The sequence below is a fragment of the Prionailurus bengalensis genome, chromosome B1 (assembly GCF_016509475.1).
Source record: "Prionailurus bengalensis isolate Pbe53 chromosome B1, Fcat_Pben_1.1_paternal_pri, whole genome shotgun sequence".
Lineage (NCBI taxonomy): Eukaryota > Metazoa > Chordata > Mammalia > Carnivora > Felidae > Prionailurus > Prionailurus bengalensis.
The window spans coordinates 96,995,408-97,015,421 of record NC_057344.1 but is presented as its reverse complement, the minus strand read 5'-3'; the positions used below and the strand labels follow the sequence as shown (position 1 = coordinate 97,015,421).

The following is a 20,014-nucleotide window of genomic DNA, read 5'->3' as shown; positions in this document are numbered from 1 at the left end:
CGTAGAGAGAGGGAGACACAGAATCTGAAGCAGGCTCCAGGCTCCACGTTGTCAGCCCAACGTGGAGCTCCGACCCACAAACTGCAAGATCATGACCTGAGCTAAAGCCAGAGGCTCAACTGATTGAGCCACCCACGCACCCCTCCACAATTTTAGTTCACATCCATCACCTCCCAGTCACAATGTCTTGTTTTGTTGTTTTCTTATGATGAGAACTTTTAAGATCCAGTCTCTTAGCAACTTTCAAATATATAATACAGCATTGATAACTATAGTCACCATGCTGTATAGTATATCTCCAGAACTTATTTGTCTTATAACTGGAAGTTTGTACTTTTGATCACCTTCACTCATTTCCCCTATCCCCAGCAGCCACCAATCTGTTTTCAGTTTCTGTGAATTCAGCTTTTTTAGATTCCACATGTAAGTAAGTCTTTCTGGCTTATTTCACTTAGCATAATGCCTGCAAGATCCATCCATGTTGTTGCAAATGGCAGGATATCTTCTCTCATGACTGAATAGTATTCAGTTGTATATTTATACACCACGTTTCCTTTATCCATTCATCTGTCAATGGACACTTACATTTTTTCCATGTCCTGACTATTTTAAGTTAGATGGTCCTGGTGAAGATCTCACTGAGAATGAGGCTCATTCAAGTAGTTAATGAAAGAGAGGTTAATTCATATTTTCATTTTGATTTTAATTTTGTGAAGAAAGTTGTAATAATGAAGAATTGTATTTAATCAATTGATTCCTAGTAGTCACCAGTAGGTATTTTGGATTTCTTCAGGATACCATCTGCAATGGTAACTGATTTGCTTTTGTAATATTCTTAGACTATTAAGCTTTCCTTTTTTCATTTTACTTGTACTTTACGTAGGTATAGAATGAAGTTGCACTTACAGAAATGGGTATAGATAGATATTTTAAAGATATATTTCTTAAAAATTGTATGATAATTGTTTCTTAAATTTGCATTGGAACTGCTCCCTATTTTCAGTTTTGGTCAACTTTTTTTTTTTTTCCATAGCATCTCTCCATTAAATTACACTTAGAAGAAAAAATACTGTCTTTGTATCCTTTTACATATTTGTATGCAACTTTTCCTGTATCTAGGGACAGATTATGATTTAACTGCTTTGTAAAAGCATATACTCATTGAGTGTTCTGAGCGTAAGTAAAAGTGTCTTCACAGGGCTTTAGGCAGAAAACTTCTTCAAACTGTTGAAAGGTCAGTAGCTGAAACAAGGTGAACATTGGGAAAAGTGGCAGGAGATGTTGTTGGTCCACATTGTGCAGGGCTTTCGTCACTTGGAATTAGCGTTTTATTTTGAGTGCCATGGGAAGCCATTAAAGCGTTTTAATTCTTGGGGCGCCTGGGTGGCGCAGTCGGTTGAGCATCCGACTTCAGCCAGGTCACGATCTCGCGGTCCGTGAGTTCGAGCCCCACGTCAGGCTCTGGGCTGGTGGCTCAGAGCCTGGAGCCTGTTTCCGATTCTGTGTCTCCCTCTCTCTGTGCCCCTCGCCCGTTCATGCTCTGTCTCTCTCTGTCCCCAAAATAAATAAACGTTTAAAAAAAAAAAAAGCGTTTTAATTCTTGGCGGTAATGTGGCATGGGAGGGGACATTTTATGAAGTGTTTACAGTCAATTTCTTTAATAATGAATTAAACAATCTCCCATACATTGAACACTTGCTTGAAATTTTTTAAGTTTATTTATTTTTTGAATTCTTTTTTAAATGAGTATCTAATCCTTAGCTGCAGGGTAAGCATATTAATTAGCCTTACGTGATATGATGAGCCAAGGCTAATTGCTTAAAAGTGGTTGACAACAGGACAGACATGTTAGGAAAAAATTTCCCAGTTTCTTAAACAAGTTTATCACTTAGCTTTTTCATACTTCTCAGATAGGTAAGTCTTTTTGACTTCTGGAATTCATACAGATGACAGACCTGTCATCCTGCTTTAAAATTGTCTTGTTAATCGCTTCAGTTAAAACTGATCAGCAAACACTAAAATCCAGGTTTTTCTATTTAAATTCATTTAATCAAGTTGTGAATTGACTCTCTTTAGAGCACACAGGTGTTTTTTTTGTTTGTTTGTTTGTTTTGTTTTTTTTAATCTTCATAGGAAGGGCTTTTTTATACCAGAGAGACTCACTGATAGAATTTATAGTATAGAATTCAGATAGATTTTTTTTTTTAAAGATCTTTCATATTCCTCTTCCTTGTCTGTCCACAGTTTGAAGGATTTATAGGAAATCAGTACTTTAGTTGCATACTGATAATTCCTTTTCCTTTAATTACCTTGGTAGTTTTTCCTTTGCACATGAGTCTTGTTTAGTCAAAAATATATATTGAGCAAAAGACTAAACATTTAGAAACCTTAACTGTGGATTCCATGAATTAGGTAATCTTCAGAATTTCACCACAGTGTAACAATTACAGTATCATGTATTCAATCAGAGAAGTTAAATTGCCTCTCTTAGGTTAGGAAAATGTATAGTAGTTATAAAAAGATTTATTAAGTAGTTAGACAGATTTTATACTCTAATTTTGAAAAACCTCTTTCATTCGTAGTAATCTAGATAAATCAATATTTTAGACAGTGACTTGAAACTGAGTGTTTTGAATTACCAGCCAAACTTTCCAGTGTGTTCATTATAATGTCTTATCAGATATACCCCATTCTGAAGCCTGAGAGTCAAGTATTAGGAGTATTGTATTACACTTAACTATTTTTGAGGAGCTTTTTCATCAGAATTAAACAGAAGAGTGAGCATTTTGTTTGAAAGTAAAAGTTCTAAGGATACTCCATTAAGTGGCTTTTCACATGAACTTTAGAAATGTTTGCGAAGACAAGTTTATTAAGGAGCTTTGTGAGAAGAAGAAAATTATTTTGGTTCTCTACAAGAACATTTAAGGACAAAGTCTTCTGTTTAATTAAACCTTAGAGTCCATTCAGAATTGCAAAGCTTTAATGAAAATTGTGCATTGTCATTAAACAATTTTATTTTGTTTTTTTCAAGCTAATAAGCACAAATGGGTACCACTCCACTTAGATGATGTAAGACCAGACAGTCAAGAAAGACCAGGATCCCGAAACACCTCAAGATGTCAACCTGAAGCAAGTAAACCATCACATAACAATAGGAGAAATGATACACGAAGTAAGTTACATTTTAAAGGAAAAAAATTTGACACTAATGAACTTAGTCTTAATTTTTATAATTTTAATAGCCATGTATAGTATAAACTACTTAAAAATAAGTTGCAGACATTGTGCCTCTTTTAACATTAAGTTCCTTCAGAGTATATATCTTAAGAACAGTAATGCAGTGTGACTGTACACAGGCAGATTTTCCCCATAATGTCTTTTTCAGGTTTTTTTCTCCCTCCTTTCTAGGATCTAATCTGAGATCACACATTGCTTTTAGTCATCTGTTCTCTTTAGTCTCCATTAATCTGGAACGGTTCTTCTCCTTTTGTCTTTGATGACATTGATTTTTTTTTTTTTTTCTGAAGATTTTGTGACAGGTGGTAGATATCTCTCACTTTGGGTTTTCTGGTGTTTCCTCATGATTGGATTTGGGTTATGAATTTTTGGCAGGAATACTGCAGAAGTTAAATGATTTTCTTCTCATTGCATGGAAATGCACATGATCTTGTTTATGTTATTGCTGATATTAATTTTGAGCCCTGGGTTAAGATGATGTACTCTAGGCTTCTTTACTGTCAAGATGCTTTTTTCTCCTTTGTAATTAATATGTAATTTGTGAGAGAGATTTTGAAACTTTGAAAATACCCAGTTTCTCATCAGACTTTTCTCATGAGCTTTAGTTTCCATTGATGATTCTTACCTGATTCAATTATTACCATATTGCAATTGCTGATTTTTCTTACTGCATCATTACTTCTGTATTTATTAGTTGACATTCCACTATAAGGAATGACTTCCCTTATTACCGGTATGGATTTATGGCTTCTTATTTTTTCAATGTATTATAATCCATTACCATGATTATTTAGTTTGATACTCAGATTGTCCCAGATTTGGCTGGTGGGAGCCTCTTATGGGTGGTATCTGTGTCCTTTTTAAAAAAGCCAGCTTTACTGAGCTATAAATTATATGCATATAAAATACATTTACATTACTGTCACTTCTCCCAGCTATGAGTCTACTTTCTGTGAGGTTAGATTTACCTTTTCTATGGTTTTATATAAATTTTGAACTATACAGTGTACATTATGAACTCTTATGTCTCCTTTTGCTCAGCATAATGTTTTTCAGACTCATCAGTATTGTTCCATGTATCAGTAGTTTTCTACCTCTTTATTTCAGAATAGTTTTCTCTTGAATGGATATCCCCCTGTATCCATTCATTTACACATGGATATTTGGCTTGTTTCTAGTTTTTGGCTATTATGAGTAATGCTGCTATGAACATTTGTGTACAAGTCTTTGGGCATGTGTTTTAGTTTCTCAGGTAAACACCTAGGAGTGGATTATTAGGTGGTAGGATGAGTGCATATTTGACTTTAAAATAAATTGTCAAATTGTTTTCCAAATTGGTTGTACCATTTTGTATTTTCATCAGTAATGTTTCGTTCCTTTGCTATTTGTTAGGTCATATGTCTTCTGGAATTTTCCATATTTTGGACTTGCTGATTGCTTTGTTATATTTTTTTTAACACGTTCTTGTGTCTTTTCTGGATATAATTTTTAAGGTTTGATTAGATTCAGGTTTATTTTTGTTTTGGTAGGACTACTTCTGAATGTGTATTTCTTACAGCAGTAAGAAAAAATTAGGTGTTTCACTTTTAGTTGTATTAAGTTTGAGTTGGTTCAAGTATTGTTAGCCTTATCCATTATAAACTGTCTCATCAGTCTTTCATTTCCCAGATACATTATTTCAATGGGATTTCTCACATCTCAGAAAGCCGAGGAGGACAGGAGGAGAATATGTAGCAACAATTAGATGAGCATTTGGTTTTATAGGTTTCTGAAATCTTAAGTCTGATAATTTAAAAATAAAAAAAAATTTTTTAAGTTTATTTTTGAGAGAGAGACACACACACAGAGCATGAGCGGGAAAGGGACAGAGAGAGAGGGAGACATAGAATCCAAAGCAGGCTCCAGGCTCTGAGCGGTCAGCACAGTGCCTGGTGTAGGGCTCGGACTCACAAAGCCATCGGATCATGACCTGAGCCGAAGTCAGACACTTAACTGGCTGAGCCACCCAGGTACCCCTTAAGTCTGATAATTTTTTTTTTTTTTTTAATTTTTTTTTTAATGTTTATTTATTTTTGAGACAGAGAGAGACAGAGCATGAATGGGGGAGGGTCAGAGAGAGAGGGAGACACAGAATCGGAAGCAGGCTCCAGGCTCCGAGCTGTCAGCACAGAGCCCGACGCGGGGCTCGAACTCACGGACCGCGAGATCGTGACCTGAGCCGAAGTCGGCCACTCAACCGACTGAGCCACCCAGGCGCCCCTTAAGTCTGATAATTTTAAAAGCATACATGTTGTCCTGTGAATGGGGAAGGCTTAAGAAAATTTACAAACATAATACCACTCAAAAGTTTCCAATTATGTTATGGAATACTTTAAACACACAAAAGTTGAAAGAATTGTATAGTGAATACCTGTCTAACCACAACCTAGATTTAGTAATTTTGCTGTATTTAATTCTTCTATTTGTTGAATTATTTGAAAGTAACTTGCAGATAATCATGACACTTCAGCACTGATATTCAAAGAAAATGCAGTACCTAGGAAAAACCACAGTAATTCCCTAGTATCTTCTAAAATCTAGTTATATTTACTCAATTGTCCACAAAAATGACTTTAAAATTATGAAACTTTCTACAGAAAAACTGACCTTTTTTTGCCTTTGTATCATAGTTTCTCATATGTATCACTTTAATATTTTATTTGAAAAGTAATATATATTCATAATATATTTTACTTATTAAATATTGGGCGTATAAGAAAACAGGGTTGTAAAGAACAAACATAAAATGAACACTGGGGACTCAGGACCAAGTTTAGAAATGTATATTACCATTACCTTTGAACTTCTGTGTGCCCCATGCAATTTCATCCCATTTTTCAGAGATCAGAAGAAAAAAGACCTGAATGTTTGTTGTTTGAATATTTTTATTTGAAGCTGACATTCAGTATGACTCCATTAACATATTCTGTGACAGTACATTTTTTTTTGTGGCAGTAATTTTTAAACTTTAGTCTAATTTTCTTAGATTAATGCATATTGATGTATTGGTTTTTTTCTTTTTTAAAAAATTTTTTAAAATGTTTATTTTTGAGAGAGAGAGAGCAGGGGCAGGGGAGGGGCAGAGAGAGGAAGACACAGAACTTGAAGAGGGCTCCAGGCTCTGCACTGTCAGCACAGATCCTGACATGGGCTCGAACTCAAGAATTGCGATATCATGACCTGAGCTGAAGTCGGACACTTAACCGACTGAGCCACCCAGGCACCCCGCCCCGCATGTTGGTATATTGTTGTAAGTCCTTACGTTTGGTTTTTTTTCCCCTGCTAAAGGGCATTTCAGTATTTGATAAAATCCTCTGTTGGTGGACATTTGGATTGTTTCAGTTTTTTTAAAGTGTAATAAATATTTACATTTTTATGCATGCTTTCCAGTAAACATGTACAAGAAGTTCTTTAGGGGTAATTTCTTTCTTCCTTTCTTTCTTTCTTTTCTTTCTTTCTTTCTTTCTTTCTTTCTTTCTTTCTTTCTTTTCTTTTCTTTTCTTTTCTTTTCTTTTCTTTTCTTTTCTTTTCTTTTTTTTGAGAGAGAGACAGAGACAGCACGAGTGGGGTAGGGGTAGAAAGAGAGGGAGAGACAGAATCCTAAGCAGGCTCCAAGCTGTCAGCACAGAACCTGACACAGGGCTTGAACCCACAAACTGGAAGATCGTGACCTGAGCTGAAGTTGGACACTTAACCAACTGAGCCACCCAGGTGCCCCCTTTGGGGTAATTTCTTAAGACTGCAACCCATGAGTGCATTATGAAATTGGTGTACTGGGTGATGATCAGGTTTTTCCAAAAAAATTGATAGACTCAGAGTTCTTCACACAGAAAAATTTTTATGGCAGTTGTGTTTAAATTACAAAAAATTTGTGTGTTCCAGGGTGTGATATACAGTAAGGCTTACTGTGGGTTGAGGCAGAAGTGTTTGAAAAAAAACTGTATTAGGGTATACATTGAAGAGGATTTGCAGCATCTAGGCCAGTGATTCTCAATAGAGATGATTTTCCCCCACTCCCAAGGGAGCATTTGGCATTGTCTGGAGATAATACTGGTTTTCACAACTTGGAGGGGGTGGTGAATGAGTGCTACTTGCATCTAGTTGGTAGAGGTCATGGCTGATGCTAAACATTCTGTAGGCCCCTACACTAGAGAGTTAGCTGGCTCAAAGTGTCAGTAGTACCAAGTTTGCAAAACCCTTGGTCTCTAAGATATTTGTACCTTCAAATTTATTTAATTATTCCAATTTGTTTTTCAAAGTGGATGTGCCTGACTTTGCTCTCACTAATTGTATACAATGTTCTACCTTTTCTTCTTGATCAATATTTGATTAATTATAGGACCTGAAAATATTTGTCAGACTGGGGTAGATCAAATATTCTTTGTCTTAATTTGCATTTCTCATGACCAATGAGGCTGAACACCACTTTTTGCTTATTGCCCATTTGCATTTCCTGTTTGACTACCTATCTTGTAGCCATTTTTCCCACTGAGTTACTGTGTGTGTGTGTGTGTGTGTGTGTGTGCGCGCGTGCACGATAGTGCATTCTATGTGTATTCTGGATATAATTCTTATATTGTACTGCAGGTATCGTCTCCCAGTTTGTTTTGTGTTTTCATTTCCTTTTTTTCTTTAAAAGGAATTTCTTTTACTTAGAGATGTTTCTTTAAACATTTTGTAAAACTTTTTTAAGGAGTTTTTTTTTTTTTTTTTAAGGAGTTTTATATAATGCACATTCAGTAGTCTTGGAACGTCTTGAATCTTGAATAGTACCATCTTAACAAAGGACCTCTTCTTTTTTTAGTATATTATTTTCCTTATCAAAATGTTTTCTTTATGTCAATACTTTTGTGGACCCTCTTTCATGCCAGGGACATTTTGACCAATTCCTGTGAGCTCTCTTAAGTTAGTATCTATCTGAAGAATGCCTGGTTACTAACAACTTGTTACAAAATGGGGAGGGGTAGTTGCCATGTTTTCATAAAAATAGTCATGTTATTTACTGTTGCAAATTGGAATGTATAAAAATATTTTTGTTTTTAAAAGGTTGGAGGCGTGATAGAGAAAAGAGAGACGATCAAGATGAAGTTTCCAGTGTGAGAAGTGAGGGTGGTAATATCCGAGGTTCGTTTCGAGGCCGAGGAAGAGGCCGAGGACGGGGAAGAGGACGAGGCAGAGGAAATCCTCGATGTAGGACATGAATTTTGTTAAATTAGATAGAGTTTCAAAAAGTGTGCAAGCCATCTGTTAGTTTTGCCCACTATCCCATATAATGTTTTAACTAATATTTTTTGTCTGATAATTAAGGTGGTTTTGTAATTGTTACCCCTTCAAATACTTGACTTTGGATTTTTCTTTATAGTAACTGTTTCTCTTTTAAAAAAAAAAAATCTGTAATCACTTTTCTTTCTCTTTATTCACATCAAGTGAACTTCGATTATTCATATGGTTATCGAGAACATGGTGAAAGGACTGATCAGCCATTTCAAACAGAACTTAATACCAGTATGATGTATTACTATGATGATGGTACAGGTGTACAGGTGTATCCTGTGGAAGAAACATTGCTTAAAGAGTATATTAAACGCCAAATGTAAGTCGATCAGACATAGCAGATGGGATAGTAACATCAAACTTTAACATCGTTGATAGTGAATACGTTATGATACATTTTTAAGCCGTTTCTTAGTAAAATTGGTAGATTTTTAATAGTATTTTATGTTTTTTTTTCCTAGGAAATGTTAGTGAAGTATTTTTTAAAAATTTATATTTCGTTTATGTTGTTACATAAGACTTCTGCTTTGTTTACTATTCAGGTATTTCTCTGTTTAAAGGGCGTTAGTTGAAAGAATATTGTCATGGTATATTAGGAGTGATTAAATATAAGAATATAAAATTGCCATATAGATATTTGATGTTGAACAAGTGAAGCCTGGCTTATTATTTGCAAATAAATGCTTATATTGAAATTCACAAATGAACATAAATGACAAAAAGTGGTGATAGATATATTTTTACTTAGCAAATGATTTCAAAATTCTAAGTTTGTTTTTTTAACTTTTAAGTTCTCTTTCTTTGTGGTACATATTGAAGGGGAACTACCTAATCTTTTTTAGTTCAAACTTTTTATTCTAGTTTTCATAATAGTTGCCCTCTGAAGTACTGAAGTTGATGTTAGGAGAATATTCTATTGTCGTTAAGAGAAAAAATAACCCTTGTACATATTAGTATTGTATAGAAGGTTTTGCCTATTTATATAGTGTGTTTATATAGTGGTGAAAAAATGTCCTCAAGTGACTGGCATAACCAGTTTGCTGAAATTTGATTACTTTTTTATCCTTAACAAACTAAAACTATTTTTGAAAGAGTTTAAGTATCTTAAAAACATCTATCTTTATTTAAGAAAGAAAATTGACTCTGTTAGAAAATAATTTCTTCATCGGCATCATCCAGGCATTTTCCTGGGATGTCTTCATGGTGGATTTGATTGGCTTACATACAATACGAAGCAACTTGTTTATTTTGTTCTTGCTTCTTTTGTTACAGTTGACGCAAACACTGAAGAAAAGGGCCTTTTTATGGGCAGAAAGTGCCTGGCATGTGGCTATCAACTTCAAACCACTATTCCTGTCTTTTTTGTAACTCTTGCTGCCAGGTCCCTTCTGAGACCTGACAGTGGATATGCAACTCCATGTCAGGATAATCGGCCTCCAATGTGCTCATACAAGTGAGGGAGGAGCAGAGAGCTACTTCAGTGTTGACAAAATTTCTGATCATGCAGTGTAGAATCCAGAGCTTCTAAGGTAGGACATGATAATGTCCCCTAGGACACTGAACAAAATGTCAGACACAGCACTGGGCATGACTCCTTTTTTTCTTGTTGCTGTTTTAGCAATAGGGTTTTTGGCAGATGTTAGAGTACCAGGTTTAGAATGGCTCTTTACTGTTATTCTTCGATTAGTGGACTTCTGGAGGAGTCATGCTTTTGACTTTGTTTTCTTTGAGGTTTCTCATACTTAATATAGATAGGCTCATTGAGTAGGGTTTACATTTTTCTCTTTGAGAAGTTACTGAAAACTTTCTTGCATTTGTGGAAAATTATGCTAAATGTATTTTGAAAGTAAGAGGCTTAACTGTATTAGGGACGATTGAGTTTTTAAAATTATTTTAACTGAAAAAGTATTGTCATTTTTTATATCAGAATATTAAAAATTTAAGATCTTGATTATTTCTAGCCAGGACAGTCTCTTCTGACATTCACATTTAGAGATGAGTAGTTTGTAGCCCATTAGAAGTTTAAAAAATAAATACCATAGGTAATAGGGTGATTTATGAATTTATTTAGATACTAAGATTTTCATGAAGTAGTAGAATAAAAAACCATCTTATTAATGATTCAGAGAAGTTTTTGTCTAAGAATGGTTTTAACTTGTGACTAAATCAAATGTCTTAATGTGTGAAAATTTAGAATTTAAGCATATGTATCATGTGCCACTATGTCAAGTACTGTGAAAAGGACTTTTGAAGTGTATGATGTGCCCACCACATGCCAGGCACTATGAAAAGGGCTTTTGGAGGTATAACAAAATCAGGATTTTTGTTTCTTCAAGATTTAAGATTTTTTTTCTTCAGTGTTTAAAACAAGTAAATGATTTACTAGTGTTACTGAGATGTCAGTAGTAGTTCACTGATCCAAGGGAGCTTTGCGCTTTGATCACTGGATAAATATCTGAGTATAAAGAAACAACTTGAGTATTTACATTTCTAAAGTAAGATTTTTTTCTCCTAGTGAAAAGTAGCTCAAAGCCATTTCTCATTTATGGGTGATTATTTCTTCAAAGTTAGATTTTGACCTAAATATTTCAAGGGTATCTTTAGTAACCCTGTGTTACTAAATACATGAGTTGGTGTGCTTTCTCATAATTTGCCACCGATCTTTGATAACTGTCTCTGATTTGGGAACAGTATAGGATTATTAACTTGTAGGCCATATCATCACTGATGTCATGTATTTCTTTTGTATTCTTTTCTACATTTTCCCCCATTTGTCCTCTTGTTCTCTCTAGAATTCTATTTTTGTTTTTCTATATGGAGGCTGTAATTTAAAAAAAAATTTTTTTTAATGTTTATTTTGAGAGAGAGAGAGAGCGAGTGTGAGTGGGGAGGGGCAGAGACAGAGACAGAGACACAGAATCCAAAGCATGCTCCAGGCTCTGAGCTGTTGGCCCAGATCCTGACTTGGGGCTTGAACTCGTGAGCCATGAGATCATGACCTGAGCCGAAGTCAGATGCTCAACCCACTGAGACACCCAGGCACCCCATGGAGGCTGTAATTTTAAACTTGTTTCTCAAATGCCACTATTGAATATACTCATATTATCTTTGTATTTTAGAACTTATAGTTATTGATCATACAGTTTATCCATTTACATTTCTCTCTACTTTCCTAGAGAAGATTAAAGTATCTAAGCTAGCTTTTTCTGTATTTTTTTCCCCATGTACCTCATGGTACCCCATGTACCCCCATGTATCATAGATATTCCTTGTTCAGCTGTATATTCTGTTCATTCTTAAATGTCTTTTATAGTTCTCTCCATCAAAGATACAGGGAGATCTTGTAGATATATAATTGTGTGTGTACCCTTGTGCTCATGTATTCACTCAGTTTTTACTCAGTAGCTTTGTACTGGTTGCTAGCATTCAGGATTAAACAATGTCACTACCCCGTCTATTTAGAAAACAAAACAAACTGTAATCTACTCTGTAAACTTCACAAAGAGTACTTCCAAGAAAGCTGTTCTTAGTGATGTGGGAAAAGTTGGAAGGCAATCTGTTGACATGTGTTTAGTTGTTATTTAGTGTTTAAATGAGACAAGTTAAAGTAGCTTTTAATAAAAAGTTTCCTTTAATTAACTCATTTAAAAAAATCAGTTATTGAACTGTTTTAAAGTAAAATGCTTGTTAATTCTTTATGCTTAGGTAAAGCTGATCTAAGTAGAAGTTAATGTTAGTTTTTTGGAAGAGAATCAGTATTTTAAGTTTCTTTCTACTCATGGATAAGAAATTATAACTTGGTAGGGCTTTGGTCTTGTATTTACCTTCTATCTATGTTGTATTAAATCTGTATATTACTAATAAAATAATTTTAAAGCTGTTGATATATAAGTGATAGATATTTTTGTTTCCTTTTGAATAAATTAATTAAACTTATGTTTACTTATTTTTGCTTGTTTCTTTTTTTCAGTGAATATTACTTCAGTGTAGAAAATTTGGAACGGGACTTCTTTCTTAGGAGAAAGATGGATGAACAGGGTTTCTTGCCTATTTCCCTGATTGCTGGTTTCCACCGTGTTCAGGCTCTCACTACAAACCTTAATCTCATTTTAGAGGTAATTATTCATTTAAAAAATAGTTGCAAAACAGTCTGTACTTTCCATTCGATTATGCTATTAAGTAACTCTCCTCAAAAATTATATTAAAAAACTTAAAGGGGTGCCTGGGTGGCTCAGTTGGTGAAGCGTCCCAACTTTTGATTTCCATTCAGGTTATGATATCAAAGTCATTAGATCTAGTCTCCCTGCTTGGGATTCTCTCTCTCCTGTCTTTCTCTCTGCGCCCCCCCCCCCCCCCTCTCTCTCAAGTATTTAAAAAAAAAAGGAGGGACACCTGGCTGGCTTAGTCTGTAGAGCATCCGACTTCAGCTCAGGTCATGAACTCATAGTCTGTGGGTTTGAGTCCTGAATTGGGCTCTGTGCTGACAGCTCAGAGCCTAGAGACTCCTTTGGATTCTGTGTCTCTCTCTCTCTTTTTGCCTCTTCCTTGCTTGTGTTCTGTCTCTCAAAAAATGAATAAATGTTAAAAAAAAAAATTAGAAAAAAACGTAGGAAAAAAAAAAGCAAAAGATAACCTGTAGTTACCTAAAGCTTAGACTACATCTCATGGCTTTTTTTCATTTTATAAAACCCAAATAAATTTCTAACCTTGAGACCCCTCAAAGATTTACTAATGATGTTACCACCTGTTTTTAACCTGACCCTTCAAACTCGGACCTTCTTGAGTGTTTTTGGTTCTTTAAGTCTTCTTCAGGTTGCTTCAAAATGGCATGTATTTCTATTTATTAAAATTTTGAGAGTTTTTCATGTGCTATAGAAAGGGTAATTTAAAGCAGTCTTTCCAGATGTATTCTTAATGCTTTTATTAAATTTTTTGTCCTGCTCTAGAAATGCTTTGAACATTTTTGTTTTTCTGTTGCCTACATAGGTATAATCAAATTTGCCCTTTGGCTACAGTTTTGAAAGACTTGATATTGTCAGTTTTTTTGAATAATAGATATGTAGTGGTTTTTTATTGAGGCTTTAATTTGCATTTCCCTAATGACTAATGATGTTGAGCATCTTTTTATGTGTGTATTTGCCATCAGTGTATCTTATTTGTTGAAATGTCTGGTCAGATATTTTGCCTATTTTTATTGGAGGGTTTTTATTTTTATTCTTTTTATTGTAAGAGTTCTTTATTCTGGATACAAGTGCTTTGTGTGTATTTTACAGATTTTTTTTCCCCAGTCTTTGGCTCATGTTTTCATTTTCTTTTTCTTTTTCTTTTTTTTTTTTTTTTTTTTTTTATGTTTGTGTTTGAGAGAGAGGGAGCGTGAGCCAGGGAGGGGTAGAGAGAGAGAGAATCCGAAGCAGGCTCTGTGCTGGCAGCAGCGAGCCTGATAAGGGCTAGAACTCATGAACCATGAGATAATGACCTGAGCTGAAGTTGGATGCTTAACTGAGCCACCCAAGTGTCCCTCATCTTTTAATTTTCTTAACAGATTTCTTTGACTTTTTTAGCAATTTGTTTTGAGCAGGTGTGCTCCATGTTTTAAAAACTAGTTACAGGAAGAGTCAATATTTCAAAAGAATATAAACTAGCGATTTATTTGTTGACATGTAATTAATGAGTCTTTGTTTTATGAAAGAAGTTACTTCAAACAGTGTCATTGTTGCATTTATTAATAAATACTATTTAAAGTTTCTTTGTAATTTTAAGAAGACTTTTTTCCTGCAAAGCTTAGTATTCATAAAAATATAATATTTGTAGTAGAATGAGTTTATTAAGTACTTCCATTGTCCGTGCTAATAGCAAAGATCTATTTTAGCTGTCATTTTCAATGAAGTTGTGACTGATTTCCCCGACTCTCTGTACTTTGTAGGAATCTGGTTGTAATTTTATTATGGTATGTTTTTTTTGGTCTATTGGTATTCCCATTAAACCCTCAAGCATAATTTTCAAGTTATTGATTATCTGCTTCCTTACATCTTCTAGTAGAAGATGTAGTAGAAGGGAAGGAATATTTAAAAGAACTTTTGCATTACTGTTATGGTTACAATTATTGATAGAGAAGGAAAACTGCTATTATTGAAATACAGAAATACATAAGCACAGTGATTTAGAACAGCATAGATCTGCATTCATTTAATATTCATTATGCACCTTTCCCACTGTAATGAATGGGAAAGTTGTCCTTTATCTGTTAAGTGGGAAAAATTGCCCTTTATCTGTTAAGAACGTAAGATTTCATTGGGTTTTGCAATATAAACATAGTAGTTTAGAGCATGGACTTAACAATTTGCATGCACATCCTTGTAGCTCTGTGACCTTGGGTAATGTCCTGAGACTTCTATAAAGTGGAAATGCTAACACTACCTACTTCATAGGGTAGTCCTAGAGATGAAATGTGTGATGACAGAATCTGGCACAAACAGTAAGCCTTAAATAATGATTTGCTGCTATTGTTAGTTTTCAAGGAAGTCCTTCTACTGTTCATTCCTGTTTTTGGGATTTTCATTTACTTTCTACCAACTTTTTGCTATATGTAGCTTAATACATATTTTTTCGTTCTTGAAAAGAACGCTCAAATTTTTTCGTTCTTGAAAAGAACAATCAAAAGAGGTAAAATATACTTGAGCTCACACCCCTATCTGCCCTAGTTGAGGTTTTCCTTTGGTTTTTTTTTTTGTTTGTTTTTTTTTAGTTTTATTTTATTTTGGAGAGACAGAAAGAGAGCACATAAGCAGGGGAGAGGGACAGAGAGAGAGGGAGAGAGAGAAAGAGAGAGAGAGAGAGAGAGAGAGAGAGAACATGAGAGAGAACATCTCAAGTAGGCTCCATGCTCTGCGTGGAGCCTGATTCAGGGCTCTGTCCCTCAACCCCAGGATCGTGACCTGGGCGGAAATCAAGGCTCAACTGACTGGGCCATCCAGGTGCCCCTGGTTGAAGTTTTCTACACAGCCTATCTTACTGAGTCTGTTTACTCCCATTCATTTTCAGCTTACTGTACTTTTTTTTTTACTTTGATACATGAATATTGTAATATGATTACTGTTGTGATATTTATCATAATGTACATATCATGTACATAATTATAGTACAGTATTCTTGTCTATAGTCCTCATACTGTGCATGAAATCTCTGTCGATTATTTACTACTCATTGCAAGTTTGTGCCCTTAAACATCAGTCTTATCTCCCCCACCCACTGTTTCCTGGTAAACACTATTTTATTCTTTTTTTTATTTAAAGTTTCATGTTTTTAGATTCCACATATAAGTGATATCATGTAGTACTTGTCTTTCTGTCTCACTTATCTCATTTAGCATAATATGCTCAAGGTCCATCCATGTTGTTGCAAATGGCAGGGTGTCTTTCTCTAGGCTGAATAACATTCTGATATCTATCTATCTACCTGTATATATCGATATATAGATATATATATCACATCCTCTTTATCCATTCATCTATTGATGAGTATTTAAATTGTTTCCATATCTTAGCTACTGTGAATAATGCTGCAATAAACATGAGCATGCAGATATCTCTTTAGAATCCTGTTTTTATTTTTGGGGGGTATATCCAGTAATTGGAATTACTGGATCATATGGTAGATCCAGTTTACTGCATTCCTGACTCTTGCTCCACAGCTGAGGTCTATTTGTGTCTTCCTTTTTTTTTTTTTTTCCTTAATCCAATTAATCCTGGAACTTTAGCTAATCAGTTCTCTAATTCTATTCAAGTTATTTAACCTCTTCATGCTTGTTTTCTCATTGTTAAAAGAGGGCAAATAATACTTAAACTATTATAGAGTATAAGGGCTTAAGGGAAGTAATTAATACAGTATTTGTGAAGTCCTTAGAACTATGCCTACTACTCTTATCTGAAACCTTGTTTCAAAATTGGCTGACTATGGTTCCTCAGAATGTGTGCTGGTGTCTTATCTCTAAGTCTTCACACATGAAAATCTTTACTCTTGATACCAGGCATAGGACCAGGAACTAGGAATACATTATCTATGTATTCTAACGTTGGTAGTTTTTTACAATAATAGATACCATTAAGAAAAGGACCAGGGGTGCCTAGGTGGCTCAGTGGGTTGAGGTCCCAACTCTTGATTTTGGCTCAGGTTATGATCTCATGGTTTTGTGAGTTCAAGCCCCACCTTGGGCTCTGTGCATTGACTGTGCAGAGCCTGCTTGGGATTCTTCCTCTCTCTGCCCCTCCCCCACTTATGTTCGTGTTCTCTCTCTCTCTCTCAAAATAAATAATCTTTAAAAAAAAAAAAAAAAGCACCAACATTACTAGAAAAAGCTTCAGGTGTCTAGAAATGTTAACTGTACACTTTAACTCGTTGTTTAGGAGTTCAGGATAAACATGGTTTGGCTTTATTAAAACTCTTGTCTAGATCTTTTCCTTAATTTTGTGTAAAACATAATTTTTATCTGATGCTAAATCTAAATCACAACTTCTGGTCTCTTTATGTTCTTCTTGAGCTTTTTTTTCAATAGGGAATAAATTCCCTGTGATTTAAGAATCAAAGATTATGTAGTGAAGAATTTCTTCCTTCCCATGTTTCTCCAACAGTGAGTTAGTTAAATCTTTCTTGGTGACTATCATTGTTACTTCTTTTCTGTTTATTAATTCTCCTGAGATAGTTCATGTTATACTACATACATATATTGTTATGTCTTTCTTTCTAAAAACAGTATATATTAGAAGATTACTCAATAGTTGTATATAAAGAACTTTGGTTTTTTTCCCCTCAGATTTTTTCTTTTGAATTGAGGCATAATTTATACACTGTATGTTATAAATCATAGGATTATAGATTACTTTTTCCTATGAATATAGTTGTGTAACCAATACCCAGATTAAGATATAGAACATTTTCAACATCCCAGGCAGCTGCCTTGTGTCCCCTCCTAACCTGTACTACTATGCTCTTCTCGAAGGTAATTACTTCTTTAGAGTTCTCTCATTTGTTTTTTAACTTCACATAATCAGAGGTGTGTATATTTTTTTGTATCTGACTTATAGTTACCATTTCTGTGAGATTTATCCATGTTGTTGGTGTGTAGCGGTTGTTGACTATCCATTTTAGGTTAGTATTTCCTTGTATGAATATAATACAATGTACTTTTCCATGCTCCTGTTTGTAGATACCTGGGTTCTTTACAGTTTGAATCTGTGGTACTGTTGTGAATATTATTGTATGTATTTTTTGATGGACATATGTACTTTCTTGTGAAATGATGAGTGTATACACACACACACACACACACACACACACACACACACACACACACACTTAGCTTTTGAAGATACTGCTAAGCATTTTTTCCAAATTAATGAACCAATTAAAACTACCACCATTGAGAGTTTCACTTGCTCCACATTCTACCAACACTATTGGCAGTCTTTTTCCAAACATGGTTTTGAAAATTTTAAACCATTAAGAAAGTTTCAAGGTTTTTTTTTTAAATTGTTTTCTTTTTAATGTTTACTTATTATTGAGAGACAGAGAGACACAGAGCATGAGCAGGGGAGGGGCCGAGGGATGGAGAGACACAGAATCTGAAGCAGGCTCCAGGCTCTGAGCTGTCAGCACAGAGCCCGATGCGGGGCTCGAACTCACAAACCGCAAGATCATGACCTGAGCTGAAGTCGGATGCTTAACTGAGCCATCCAGGCACCCCTCAAGGTTTTTGTTTTTGTTTTTTAATTCAGGTATAAATAGCATGCTGTAAGATGCAGAGGTCTTAGGTATTTATTTTGAGTTTTGAAATTGTGTAAGCCTGCTCCCAAAAGGATATAGCCCATTACTCTAAAAACTTACTTAATGGTCATTCCAGTCACAGCCAGTCCTCCCCTACCAACCCTCTGCTCCATCCCAAACTACTTTTCTTATTGTATCAGTATAGATTTGTCTTTATTTGTCCACATTTGTGTAAATGGAATTCTTCTGTCTCCTGACTCTTTCATTTATAGTTTTTGAAATTCATCCATGTTGTTGCAGGATCTGGATGCTGAGTATACTGTACTACAGTTTACTACCAGGGTGTCATTGCTTCTAGAATGTTCAGTAGACAAAACTGGGAAAATACGTTAGGAAAAAAATATAGATATCACCAATTCAGACTTTTTATTTTAGGCTTCTTCCTTATTTCCTTTATTCTGTGTTTCAGACTCTCTATTTTTTTCAGACAGTATCCTGGTTCCCATCAAAAGAGTTTGTTTTTAAATAATTTGTAATACTAATTTTAAAGTACTGTCCAGTTATGGAAAATGTAACTTGAAAAGTAAGTAGTATACTAAAGGCATACAGGTATAAAAAGTTGTACACATATGTTCTCCAACTAAAATATAGCAAGTTATAGCTTTTATAAAATAACAAGTATGTATATTCAGTTTTTATATATTTGTATTTTTTCTCATTTAATTTTTAAAAGGTGAGTACCTTTGAATTTCAGATAAAATTCAGATCAGTAAGTCTTTTATTTTGAGGAAATTTTGTTCTAGTTTTATTTTACTGTTAAATTACAGCATGTGTATTTTTGCAAAGCACTTTGGCCTAGTGGCTAAGACTTTTGGTGGTGGGTAGCTAATAAATTATGTGAGTCCTTGTATTGCCTCATACTTAGTGTATAATCTTTATGAAGTTACTTTCTTTCTTTGAGCCTCAGTTTCCTCATCTATGTACCTTATGGGGTATTGTGAGGAATGTATATGTGTGTTTTTTTATCATTTAATTAATGGTGGTAGTCATTAAAATAATGCCTAAATTTTATTTGGTGATATTAAGGTAGGATAAAAAGAAATATGAGAGAAAAAAATTGACAATAAAGCTTAATTGCCATAGAAGTAGTTTGCTTCTAGTTGACATAATAATCCTTAAATGCCTACTCTGTTGTGAAAACCAAATTATCTGCTGCATATTGTTACCTATCACAGGGGCAAATGATTTAGAAATTTGTTCTAAGTAGTTAATTTGTGGATGCTTTTAAAAACATTTACTCTGTATAATATCTGCTAATTTCAGACTTAAAAATTTTTTAGGTGATTAGAACTATAGGATATGCAATTTAAATGTTTTGAATGAAAGTTCTCTAGTATCTGAAAATACCTATTTATAGGCATTGAAAGATAGCACAGAAGTGGAAATTGTGGATGAGAAAATGAGAAAAAAGATAGAGCCGGAAAAATGGCCAATTCCAGGCCCTCCTCCACGTACTGTGCCACAGACAGACTTCTCTCAACTGATCGATTGCCCAGAGTTTGTACCAGGCCAAGCTTTTTGTTCACATACAGGTAACAGCTTTTCTTCTAGAGCAAGCAGTGTAATGGTGGGCTATTTGATTCAATTTACCTATCCTTTCAAAAGGTTTATTTAGATTCAATAGGAAAATTAAAGATAACTGAAT

The 20,014-nt window shown here is 34.5% G+C and overlaps 1 protein-coding gene across 9 annotated transcripts in view; it reads left to right on the top strand.

The window, feature by feature from the left end:
- The window catches only part of LARP1B (La ribonucleoprotein 1B), a 129,202-nt gene that overhangs the window by 14,185 nt on the left and 95,003 nt on the right, over positions 1-20,014 (top strand). For all 9 annotated transcript variants that reach the window (XM_043568704.1, XM_043568696.1, XM_043568689.1 and 6 more), the window contains 5 exons: positions 3,032-3,172; positions 8,323-8,466; positions 8,704-8,869; positions 12,521-12,665; positions 19,727-19,901. In XM_043568704.1, coding sequence (XP_043424639.1) covers positions 3,032-3,172; positions 8,323-8,466; positions 8,704-8,869; positions 12,521-12,665; positions 19,727-19,901 — 771 coding nt within the window. The remainder of the gene's footprint in view (positions 1-3,031; positions 3,173-8,322; positions 8,467-8,703; positions 8,870-12,520; positions 12,666-19,726; positions 19,902-20,014) is intronic.